The 12,363-nt window shown below is 36.8% G+C and overlaps 1 protein-coding gene across 5 annotated transcripts in view; it reads left to right on the top strand.

The window, feature by feature from the left end:
• The window catches only part of NEDD4L (NEDD4 like E3 ubiquitin protein ligase), a 461,142-nt gene that overhangs the window by 244,273 nt on the left and 204,506 nt on the right, over positions 1 to 12,363 (top strand). For all 5 annotated transcript variants that reach the window (XM_072605955.1, XM_072605952.1, XM_072605954.1 and 2 more), the window contains one exon: positions 10,606 to 10,687. In XM_072605955.1, coding sequence (XP_072462056.1) covers positions 10,606 to 10,687 — 82 coding nt within the window. The remainder of the gene's footprint in view (positions 1 to 10,605; positions 10,688 to 12,363) is intronic.

Raw genomic sequence — 12,363 nt, 5'->3', positions numbered from 1 at the left:
CAAGAAGGAAGATAATAACGCCTAATGGGGGAGTGTGAGGAGCAAATGAATTAATACATGTAAAGTGCTTTGCAAGTCTTAAAATACTTTGTAAATGTCACTTATTATTGTGATTGTTGTTATCCATTGCAGAGGTGGCCTATTCATGCCTAACTGTTTAGCATTTTTAAAAGCAGTTACTTCATTTTGCAGTTTGAGTAGATCTGCCAGAGCTCTGGTTTTCCTAGAGAAAAAACAACTTGGCTCATCCATTCTAGTCAGTCACCTCTCAGACTTGTCCTCGTCAGTATCACTGGAAAAGATATTTTAAGTGTGAATGTGTGTTAAGCACAGATACCTTACAGTATCTGATGTGCTGCTTATTATACCAAATATCTCCTGGATAATTATTTATTGACAACGGTCATTGGGAAAGATAGCAAAAGAAGTAAAATGGGACTCCAGAATAAGAAATAAAAACATAAATACTATTTTTGATGAGAGAGTTGGGAGGTTATGACATGGCAAAGTGTACCAACTAAACTCATCAAAAAATGAGGCACAATTCCAATAAAAAACTGTAGAAAAAGCAATAAAGAAATATCCCTAGAAACATGCCTAGTTCTCTGTCATTCTGAAAAATCCCTAACTTGAGCCAACTATCCCTTCAAGCTCTTGATCTCTCAGCTCTCTTTCACAGCCAGTCTAGAAGTTGTTGTCTATATTTTGCCTCTGCTTTCTTTCCTTTTTTTCTCAAACCCTTGAAATATAACTTCTAGCTCCAACACACAACTGAAATTTGTCTCCAAAGTAAGTCTCTTAATTGACACATGATATCCTCAGCCTACCTATGCAATCAGTTACTAAATCATGACAAGCATACCTCTACAGCATCTCTCACATCCCTCACCACTCTAGTTCAGGCCCTCATAATTTGTCAGGTGGACTATGGCAAAGTTGACAGGACTAAAGCCTAGTATGAGCCCCTCCCTTCCTGGCTGAAGGGAACTGTTGTCTAGGAGTAAATAAAAGCAAGTCTAGGAGTAAAATGGCAGAAAGCCCTATGGTACTTGCAATATCTTTAAGGATCTGAGAGGATTACTAGTCCTATGGCAGGATCTTTGTGTCTAGGAGTCCCTGGTGGTCTTTTACCAGTGTTAAGACTTCAGTACCAACTTACAACAAATATAATAAGTACACAACACAACATGCCTGGTCTATGGTAGAATTTTGGGTTAAGGTTATAAACAAGGGGAATGGGATACAGATCCAAGACAAGAATGTCAACATACACATTTGTATAGGATTTTACAGTTTTCAAAGTATCTTCTTTCAGACTAATCTAGTTGTTCTGGTTTCCCAGTCCTGGGAAGCACAGAAACCCAGAGAAATCCCTTTTGCCTGAGATCATCCTGAGATTATCCTTAGACCCTTTGCCTAGGAATGCTAGATTCCAGAACTCCATCTCAGAGCCCTGATGGTGTGGAAAGAAACTTCTTCATTCTAGGAGTTGGAAAACCTGCAGTTCTAAACTGTCTCTGCCCATCCTTGTGTAATCTAGGGCAAATAAAGCCTTCTTGGAGTCTCACTTCCCGCCTTTGTACAGTGGGAATAGTATTGCCTTCTGCTTCCAGTTACAGAGTAGGCGTAAGGGATACCCAGAGCCTCCCCCCCCCCCCCCCATTAGAGTTTATGTTCCTCGAGAATTGAGACTTTATTTTTGGTTTTGATCCTTGTACAGGGGTCAGCACACTTAACATGCTTACTCTGTGCCAGGCATTGGACAAAGCACTGCAGATAAATATACGAAAAGCAAGATAATTCCTGCTCCCAAGAAGCTTAAATTCTAATATGAGAGATACATATAAGGGAGTGGTGGCCAAGAAGTGCAGGAAGTAACTGGGATTGTAGGTGGAGTCAATCTAATTGAGGGCAGGAGCTGTTCTTTTCTTTTTTGTGTGCATTCTTAGCCTCAACACAGTTCTTGGAACATAGACTCATAATACATGCTTGTTGACTAATTGATCTGTATTAAAAATTTATTATAATAAATAAATATCTGATAAATACAACAGGTATTTTATATATCATGTATATGATGTAGACATATATGATATAAAATAATTTCTAAAAGAATTTACAACTCTAAAAGTGTGTGTGTATATATGTATATGTGTGTGTATGTATGTATATGTGTGTGTGTATGTATGTATATGGTGCTCAGATCATGACAAGAAATACTGTTTATTTAAGGAAAATAATTCATAGCTCATATGCCTTTACAGTAATAAGAATGGATTTTTTCATTTTTCATAATTGCTTAGATTTGTTCTTTTTCAAAATTTCCTTTAAATTATCTTTTATAATTGTCAACTACCACCAGCAAACAAAAACATTTCCATATACAAAGAAGAAAGAAGATCGCATGAGACTGTAAATGTGTCAGATTTTAAAAAGAAATATATGTAACAAAATTGCTCCATTGATACATCTAGGAGTTCTTTTCTTATTCCTCAATTCTAGAGAAAAGAAGCCTTCTTATTGGCTGGCTTCAAATGCAACATTCTATCTTTCACCTCTGTGCCTTTGTCCAGTAGTCAATAATAGTAATTAAACACTTATTAAACACCTACCATTTGCCAGCCAGTGTGCTACAAATACAAAAAAAGAGAGTCTTTGTCTTTAGGGAGTTCACAATGTAATAGAGGAAGAAAACATAAAAGGAAGCTAAAAAGAGCTACATAATAAAGACCCAAAGTAGTGTAGCTGTGGAAAATGAGGAGATTTCTGTGCTGAGCCCCCTCCTACAATAGAAATTCTGGATTTCATGGGCCTACCCTTCAATCAGAGAGGCAGAGGTAGTGATGCAGTGGGAGTGCCAAGGCTGATCAGATCTCCGAGAATGATGAGGTTTCCTCCAAAAATGAGGTTCCTGGACCATGGTGGGAAGAGGGATAGAGTGAGAGAAGTCCCAAAATAGTGCAGCAAGATGAAAAATAAGGCACAAGTGGTCTCCCATGTCAGGAACTCGCCATTCCTCCCCATATCCCTCCACTCCATACCCCACCTCTGTATTTCTGCTGTTTCCCTCTTAAGATTACTTACCTTAAGCACACATAAACACACTGTATCCCCTACCAGAATGTAAGCTTCAAAGGAACAAGAACTGATTACTTTTTCTCTGTGTCCCAATTTCCCAGCACAGAGCCAGCGTATACTGTAATTGGTGCTTAATAAATGTTTGTTAAATTGTATCCAAATCCTGGTCCCTAGATATGGGACATATTCTCAGACTTCAAGGACAAACAGACAAGGTTATTCACAGTTAAATGGAGAGAAGGAATCTGTGGCAGAGGTGAACCTTTAGACAGCAAATAAAACAATGGAGAAAAACAGAAAACATTTTTTTAAAGTGTATTGACTTTGATTTTTAGGATATTGTTCAAAATGTCCAATTTGTGAATTTATGAAAAATTATTTAGTAGAATGATCCTTCATCTTAGAGGGTTAAAGACCTGTATTTATATCTTGGTTCTGATACTTTTTAGCTTTTTTATTCTGGGCAAAGCTACTTAATCTTCATAATCTCCAGTTTCCTCATCCGTACGATGGGGATAATATCAATCATACAGGTTCTGGCATTGTTGTTAGGAAAATGTTTTTTGAAGCTTAAAAGTATTGTGAAAATACGGTTTGTTATGTATGTACATATAAATAAGTTAGTAATTCCATTCACACGTATGGGTCATGTGAACTTTGGGTCATGTGAACTGACTGCCTTCACCTACATTTAAAACAGTTCTTTTCTTCTGCCATTTAACCAAAAAGATTAAAATATCTGGAAATCCTATTCTTGAAGCATTACTTTCTCTTTTTTTCATTTGACAGAGATTATAAGGTGTTGACTTAAACAAGAGGATCCTTATCCATACTTTTGTTTAGGATTTTTTAAAGTTGAATACAATTAGTCAGGGAACTAATTTTCAAGGTCCAAAGGAAGTGATTTGGAAATTAGTTGAATGCTTTCCCTCTCATTTGAATTTATTTCTGCTTTTATCTGTGTGATTTTTTTCTTGGATAAATGAATTAAGAAATTGATACTATCTCTAAAAAATTTTTTAAAAACCCTAATTATACAAACCCACCATCATAGATTAATCAAATGCCAAAATATCTTAGGTAGTTTTTTTAGAAATATGAATATAAATTCAACAACTGACCAATTTAATCAGATTTATTGTGACTTTCCAAAGTTTCCAATTTTGAACCATTTACATTCCAATTAGATAAGGAAAATGAGAAAAACTCATCATTTTATGTAATCAGAAACATTTTTAAAAAGGCAGTCAATGAGCAAACAAACAAAAAATACATTTATTCTGTGTCCACTTTCAATCTAGCCCAGTTATGTGGAGGTGGGACAAGAGGAGTAATAAGGAGAAGGACATAGAATGGATAAGGAGCTGACCTTGGAGTCAGGAAGTCTCAACTCTGATACAAACTGCCTGTATGTCCCTCGTCAATTAACTTGACCACCCATTCCAACTAAATGCTTATTTCTCTTTAGCCAAAGTAACATGCTTCTATTAGTTCATTAGAAATAACTGATGATGCAATAATAGATGGAGTGGTGGGCTTGGAATCAGGGAAACGAGTTCAAATCCAGTCTTATACACTTACTAGTTGTGTGACCCTTCGAAAGTCACTCAATCTCTATTTGCCTCAGTTTCCTCAACTGTAAAATGGAGATTATAATAGTACCCACCTCCTGGGGTTGTTGTAATGATAACAAGAGTAATAATAACGATAAATGTGTGTATTTTTTTTAAAGGGCTTAGCACAGTGCTTGGCACATAATAGGCGTCATATAAATGCTTTATTTTCTTCACCTTCCTTTCATCTCGGATCTTTTTATATTGGGATATTTTAAGTTTTGTTTTTGAAATTGGATAGAGATAGAGAAAACAGACCAATCATGTCTGGCAGGGCATCTGAAAACTATAACAAAATAATGAATAACTAGTTTATACAGCACCTTAATGGTTATGAAGAGTTTTTCTTACAACTCCATTACTTTACAGATAAAGAAAAGAGAATCTTAGAGAAGTTGAATGAGTTGTCCATGTGAGAGCTGAAATTTTTATCTAGGTCACCCTAATCCCACTCCAGGTTCTTCTCCACTCTACTTAGCTGTTCCATCTGACTCATAAGATTTTCTGTCTAAACCGAATCAATAAAAACTGAAATTCAAAAGACTGAGTCTTGAGGTCATAACTTTGGAAGAATTTCCCTCTTTTGATCAATTGTAGGACATCAACATTTGGATCATTTCAGATTATTATGGATAAGTGTATTTCACACCAAGCATGCAAATCAGGCTAGAACTTTCTTGTATTTGTTCAGGTGGAAAAACATTTTGGAATTCAGTTCCATTCAAAAAAACATTAAGTGCCTTTTTATGAAAGACACTTGATTATGAAAAGAATTTTCAAAAAGTAAATAATAAAAATGAAGAGGATAGAAATTGACTTTAGAGATGATGAATGATGATATTAATTCATTTTCTCAAGTTAGGGTAGAGAAGTGGATGCATGAGTGGCACTTTCAGGAGGTCCAATTCCATTTTTTCAGGAAAAGTGGGATAGACCTAGACCATGAAGAACTTTAAAAGCCAAACACAGGAGCTAGAGGGGTGACATAGTTAGATCTGTGCTTTGGAAATATTAACCGAGCACCTGTATGAAAGATGGATTGACAAGGACTGCAGGCAGGCTTATTGAGAAGTTATTGCTATAGCTCTGGCAAAAGATGAGTAAGAGGTGCAAAAATAAAGGGAAGGAGAACAAACAGTTGTTTTTTGTTTAGTTTTGTGTTTTTTAAAGAAATTTGACAATGAAAGGGAGGAGAGATGGCAAGAGATTTCAACATCAGACATCAAGACAATGATTAATCACAGTAATTAACCTCATTGGACTGGCAGTTGTTGACAAGTATTCCAGTTTGTCTCTCTCCACCCAACCCTATAGGCAGAGGATGAATTATTCAGAGAATGAGGCACAAAACAGCCATTGCTGGCTGGCCACAGACTAACATTTTTCCTTCATGGACAAACATCCGTCATCAAACCAGACAAGAAGCAGAGGTAGCTACAGAGGTTAATATGAAAGAAAAAGTATAGAAGTAAAATGTAATTAGGAAATATAAGCAGTAGTGAGTACTGTGTGGTTTTGGAAAAAGAGCATTAGATTTGTAATCAAGAGGCCTGTATTTGAATCCTGGCTCTTCTTTTTTCCTCGGATGTTCTTGGGAATTTTGCTTCCCCATTTTGGACCTCTCCATTTTGGATCTTAGTTTTTTCATCTTTAAAAATGAGAGGATTGGATTAGATATTTTCAGAGGTCCTTTCTAGCTCTGAATCCTGCATAGTAGCCATACAGAAGTATTACAATTTACCCACCTTTAGCATCCTTCCCTTTCAGAAATACCTTGCAAACAATATGATTAACAGTTTGCCACTGAGTACCAACCTGGTCACCAAACAAGAAGCAAAGGTGGCTATAAGAGGTTAAGATAAATTGAGTTTACAAAAGTACAGAAATAGTTAAAGTAAAATGTAATTTTACTCACCAAGAGACCTTGCATCCAAAATTCAACTGCTGTTGAATCCTTTGTGTTAGCCTACAAGGAAAGGCAGAATATCAAACTCAAATTTAGAGTTTGGCTTCACTCACTCAGCCTCATCAACTCCCATGAAGGCTTTGCCCTATAACTACATTCCAAACCAGGCCTCTTCCCTACATATGTGCAAGGGATGAACTGAAATGAGATAATCTGACTCAGTAAGGATACAATAAACACTGAAAGAACTCATTGAAGCATAGCCTTAGGTGTTGTGGCCCATCCTTGCATGTCTGGGAAACAGCTGTAACCTACAAGGCAGCCTGACGTGCGGTTCTGGGGGTTTAAGTAGATGTTTTTAGACTAAAGGACTCGGGCTGAAAAGCAGAATTGTGTAGAGCAGACAGGGTATTTGGAAACCTGCTGGATGTACTCATCAAATGACAAACTTCACGTGAACTCAGTGTGGAAAAAATTGTGAGCCCAGGATTATTCATGAATTTACAGCATGATGTTAATTACTTTTAATCCTATCATTCATGGAAATGAATACATAGATGTTTGTTCACATACATCTGGGAGGTGCACTTTGTAAAGACAGAATTCAATTCAGAAAGTTTGAATAATAGTGAGGAAAGAAGGAGGAAAGGGAACCTAGAAATGAATGAGATTATGCCCAAGTCTATATCTTAGGACAGGGGGTTATGCCCAATCCTTTATCCAGGGAATGTGCTAGAGCCAACTAGTACCAGTGAGCTGATTGTCAAATTTTCGGCACAAAAATCAGCAACCACTACACAAATTGGGAATTGGTTTATTATCTTATTGATCATTTAGACATAAGGAAGTGATAGAAAAAAATATTAGTAATGCATATTCAGCAGCATGGCATGCTTTTCAGAGAGGTGATTGTTTAACATTTACCAGCACAGTCCTATGTATCTCCCATAAAGATAGCAAAAAGATAAAGTAAGCATGTTCTGTGATTGTCTGAGAGAATCCAATAAATCAACATGCATGGACTAGGTACCTACTATATGCCAGGCTCAAAGAAAGGTAAAAGATGTCACATTTTAATTAACCGTTAATGATTAGCTTGTAAAAGACAAACTTTAGATGAAATCTATTTGACTTCAAGTATTTGAAGTTTTGATATGTAGAAGAATGGTTTGATTTGGTTTTATTGGATTTTGAACTTGAATTAGTTTGGATGAAGTTACCAGCAGACAGATTCTGACTCAGTTTAAGGAAAAGATTTCCTAGGAATTGTAGCTGTCCATTTCAATACCCCAGAAAAGTGCCTCTTAAATGAAAGGTTCTGTGCTGGGCATTGGTAAAGATAAAAATAATAATCCCTCTACTCAAGATAGTCTACTCTGAAGACACCATTTAAACAGATAGATAAACATGGAATAATTTGAGGAGGGGGAGGGAGACAAGGAGAAGGAAATGACACATTAATACTTGAGGGGATTAAAAGGCTCCATAGTGATACTTGAGCTGAACCTTGAAGGAAAGTAAGGATTCTAAGAGATGGAGAAGAAAGAGAGTGTGATTTTGAGCTTAAAGATGAAAAAATAATGTACTTATTTAGCTTATTTTTAAAGTTATAAATTTAAGTAATTGTCTGACTACAGTATATCATGTTTTTGTTGATGTGACATTATGTTGATGTAAAAGTAAATTTTTTTGTCTTCAAATATATCATCTCTTATAATTACCCAGACAAAAGGACAAGGGGAACTTCTAGGTACTGCTGGTATACCTTAAGAAAATTCCCTGGTAATGGGGGAATTCTTAGGGACCCTAAATTCTCATGGTATGGTTGTTTTCACCAATATGTAATAATCTCAGAGTCAGCAAAGAGCTGCAAGTAAACGAAGTTCCTTTTGAATGAAGAGAGGAGATAGTTATTGCTTATGTAGGATATTGATTTCCATAGAATCCACATCTCAATTCCTTTCACATTTGAATTTTTAATTTCTGAAGTTGTTTATTAGTGCAGTCATCTGGGGTGTGTTGGGAAACATCCTAAACTGGGATTGGGACAGGCTTTGGTTGACTAGGCAACTCACTAGTTATATGACTTAGAGCATGTTGCAACGCATTGCCTGAAGTTTCCTTACATACAAAATGAGTCCTTTGTAGTAGCTATAGCTATCCTAAGACTACAACCAATTGAAAGGTTCTGCTCTTCCATTATCCAGTTAGGAAAGGAGGATCTGAAATTCATTTTTCTAGCAGACTTTGCCCTATTGAGTTTAAGCTGCAAAATGAGAGATGACTGTGGTGTAGCCTTTTGCCCCCTTAGAATGTAACTGTGTTTAGAAACAAACCATTTCAATTCAATTCAATAAACATTTATGAAGCACTTACTATGTGCCAGGCACTATGCTAAGCATTAGGGATACAAAAGAAGCAAAGAGAACCCCTGCCCTGAAGGAGCTTACGGTCCGGTGGGGGAGAGAACAACAAACAAACAAAAAACCCAGCAAATATATACATATCAAGCTAGACATAGGATAAAGAAGAAATAATTTAAAGAAAGAAAAGACTGGAATTAGGAGGGGTTAGGGAAGGCTTCCTGTAGAAGATGAGATTTTAATTGAGACTTTAAGGAAGCTGGAGAGGTCCGTAGTAGGAGCAGAGCCGGGAGAATATGGAGAACAGCCAGAGAAAATGCCTGGAGTCGAGGGAAGTCTTGTTATGGGAACAGCTGGGAGGCCAGTGTCACTGGATTGAAAAATATGTGTTGTGGGAGTAAGGTATAAAAAGTGGCTTTACCATTTTAAGGAAACATATTTCAGGAGGGTTTTCTTTTTTCTTGTAGTACAAGTAGTTAGAGGCTACATCCCCTCTGCAGGAGAAAGAACACTGGATTCGGTGTCAGAAAAACCTGCTCAGCTTTGCTTCTTGCTACCTGTGGGACTGTGGGACCAAGTCTCTTCACCTCTCTCCATCTCACCTGTAAAGGATGGAGTTAGATGAGATTTGTACTTTAATAATAAGCTTAAGACCTGAATTCAAATCCAGGCTCAGACACTTATTAACTGTGTGATCCTGGGCAAGTCACTTAACCCTGTTCGCCTCAGTTTCCTCAGCTGCAAAATGAGCTGGAGAAGGAAATGGCAAACCACTACAGTATCTCTGCCAAGAGAACTCCAAATGGAGTCACAAAGAGTCAGACATGACTGAAACAACTAAATAACCCAAAGAACAAGTATACTCTCTGTTTTCTGGAAGCTTAAAATCAAATTTACTTGGAACAGAGTATATGACTCAATAGTATGTATGCCTGGCTTGTCCTTCTTAAACAATTTGTTTTTCAAGGTGCATCTCAAGTGCTGCCTCTCATAGGAAGGTTTCCTGCTTCACTTTGTCCTTACTCCTTTCTTTATATTTATATGCTATCTTTTGCTTACTAATCCAGTTTTTATTATGTTGCATCCCCAAGTAGAATATTTACCTGCTGGTATGGTGGAGAGAGGAGTAATAGATCTGGAGCCATAGGACTCTGGCTTGGTTTTCCCCTTGTTGACTGTTAGAGCCTGTCAAGTAAATGACTTCCTCTCCTTGGCTCTTATTTGCTTCTTGTAAAATGGGGGGGGGGGGGGGGGGGGGGGTTGGGTTCGATGGTCTCCAATATCCCATTCAGCTCTAGTTTTAAGATTATTGAGGTCAAAGGCTGTTTCTCATTTTTTTGTGTGTGTGTGTGGTCGTTGTGTCTACAGCTCCTTACAAATATGTGTTTAGTAAATGACTTGGAAATGAATGATCTGCTTAGAAAATCTTGTAGACCTTGGTAATCTAGAGTGGTTAGTTCTTTTTTTTTCCAAGTAATATATTTTAGTAGGTATCAAAAATTCCTTATTATTTCCTGGTTTACAAAATTCACATGAGCCTTAAGCAATTAGCATTGACTTTAAAATTTGTATATTAAATTACTATCAAATATGTGCACACTGTGGGAAAAGTATAATCATAACAAATCTGAATTTTCTCTTGCAGTGATCCATACGTGAAACTTTCACTGTATGTAGCGGATGAGAACAGAGAGCTTGCTTTGGTGCAGACGAAAACCATTAAAAAGGTAAGTAATCGATTGGTGATTGAAAGTTGTATTACCAGTGTAAAAACTATAACTACTCAGGTTCTTTGAAATCAATGTGTTTTCTACAGATTATATCTTAAGCCATAAAATACTGTAATTTCCTAGGTTTTTAACCTTTAACTGTTCACCCAGTTGTTAGCTTTCCTCCTCTCCTCCTTTTTTACATCTCATATATTTGCTTAAGATCCCAAACAGCCAGTGTTTAACACAGTGCCTGGCACATATTAAGTGTATAATAAAGGCTCACTGACTGCTCCGCTTTAAAGCCACCTAGTTCAACTCTGTTTTGTAACTGAAGATTTGAGGTCCAAGGATTTTCTTTCTTTTGTATTTGGACTGTCAGTGTCTAGCATAAAAGTATTTAATAAAAGTTTCTCTGTTGATTAAAAAGGCTTTGGGACATGAGTTTGAGGGGAGTATGAGGGGAAGAGGTGGGGCAGTGTAGCAGCTTTAATTTAAGAACCTGGAATGTCATGTAGGGAATTCCCAGTATGGACAGTCTCTTCAGTGATGCAGATCAATAATTTGTGTTCTTAGAGAGCTGCCTAGGACATGAGAAGATAAGTGACTTGTTCATGGTCACAAAGATTAACATGAGCCTACATTTTTCCCAACCCCAAGACAGGCCCAAAATACACTATGCCACATGGTATCTAAATGCCATATAGACTATAGGAAATTTCAGTGTTAGTTGTTGTTTTAAGGGAGAAAAAATATATCCTCACATTTTTTTTTAACAGAAGTAAGAAAGACCTTGTTCTTAAATTAGGATGTGTCTATTCTATCAAAATTAAGCAGGTTCTTTTATTTGTGTTTGTCCTCATGCTATAGCTTAAATTGCAAATATTTTAAGATATGTCATTTAAAATAGTTTTTAAGTAAACCGAGGACCTTCTGGATTTGAGAGGTACAAGAAGAAACAATTGTCAAAGAGAATTAAATGCTTGTTTAGCTTTATGGTTGCTAAAGAAAATAAAAGAGTAATTAGGAAAAAAAATGGGCTTGAACCTCTGGTTCTACCTGACTATTTACATGTTTTCCATTTATAGAACAGGAAACTTTACAGTACACCTATGTTTTCCATGAAAATAACATTTTTGTTTTTCACTTGATTATAATTTTGAATATGAGTATTACTTTTTCCTTCACCCTTTACATTTTTTTTTGGTTCTATATACTTACCATATGCAAGTTCATACACTTGACCCAATCAAGTGATTTGGGATTTGCCTGACTGCTGCATATCCTATCCTAGCTACTGTAATGCTGTTTTTTTTTCTGTACAGGCAACACAAAATATGTCTCTGAGCTCATCATAGAGGTCATTTTGTGAAAGAAAAAATGATGATTGTGTAGCCTCTACTGTTTCGTGGTGCCTGGCATTAAAAATCTGTTTTCACGATAGTAGAATGTGTTTTGATTAGCCGGGAGCCTCCCGTGGAGGATGCTGGTGGCCGGCCATTGTTTCCTGCATGATTAGCTGTCATTTACTCAGCTATCAGTGTGGCAGGAAGGAAGCTGGCTAGGAGTGAGTGCAGGGCTGTCCTAGCCCGCTTTCTCTCAAGAGAGACAGAACAAAACAAACAGGCGACAATAGCTTTCTAGTATTGAGAAGTGTTTTCTGCTGTGGGGATTTCAAAGGAAAAATTTTCCTT

Source organism: Notamacropus eugenii, chromosome 4 (genome assembly GCF_028372415.1).
Source record: "Notamacropus eugenii isolate mMacEug1 chromosome 4, mMacEug1.pri_v2, whole genome shotgun sequence".
Taxonomy (NCBI): domain Eukaryota; kingdom Metazoa; phylum Chordata; class Mammalia; order Diprotodontia; family Macropodidae; genus Notamacropus; species Notamacropus eugenii.
The sequence above is the reverse complement of the archived record's forward strand: the minus strand, read 5'-3'. Positions and strand labels throughout refer to the sequence as shown.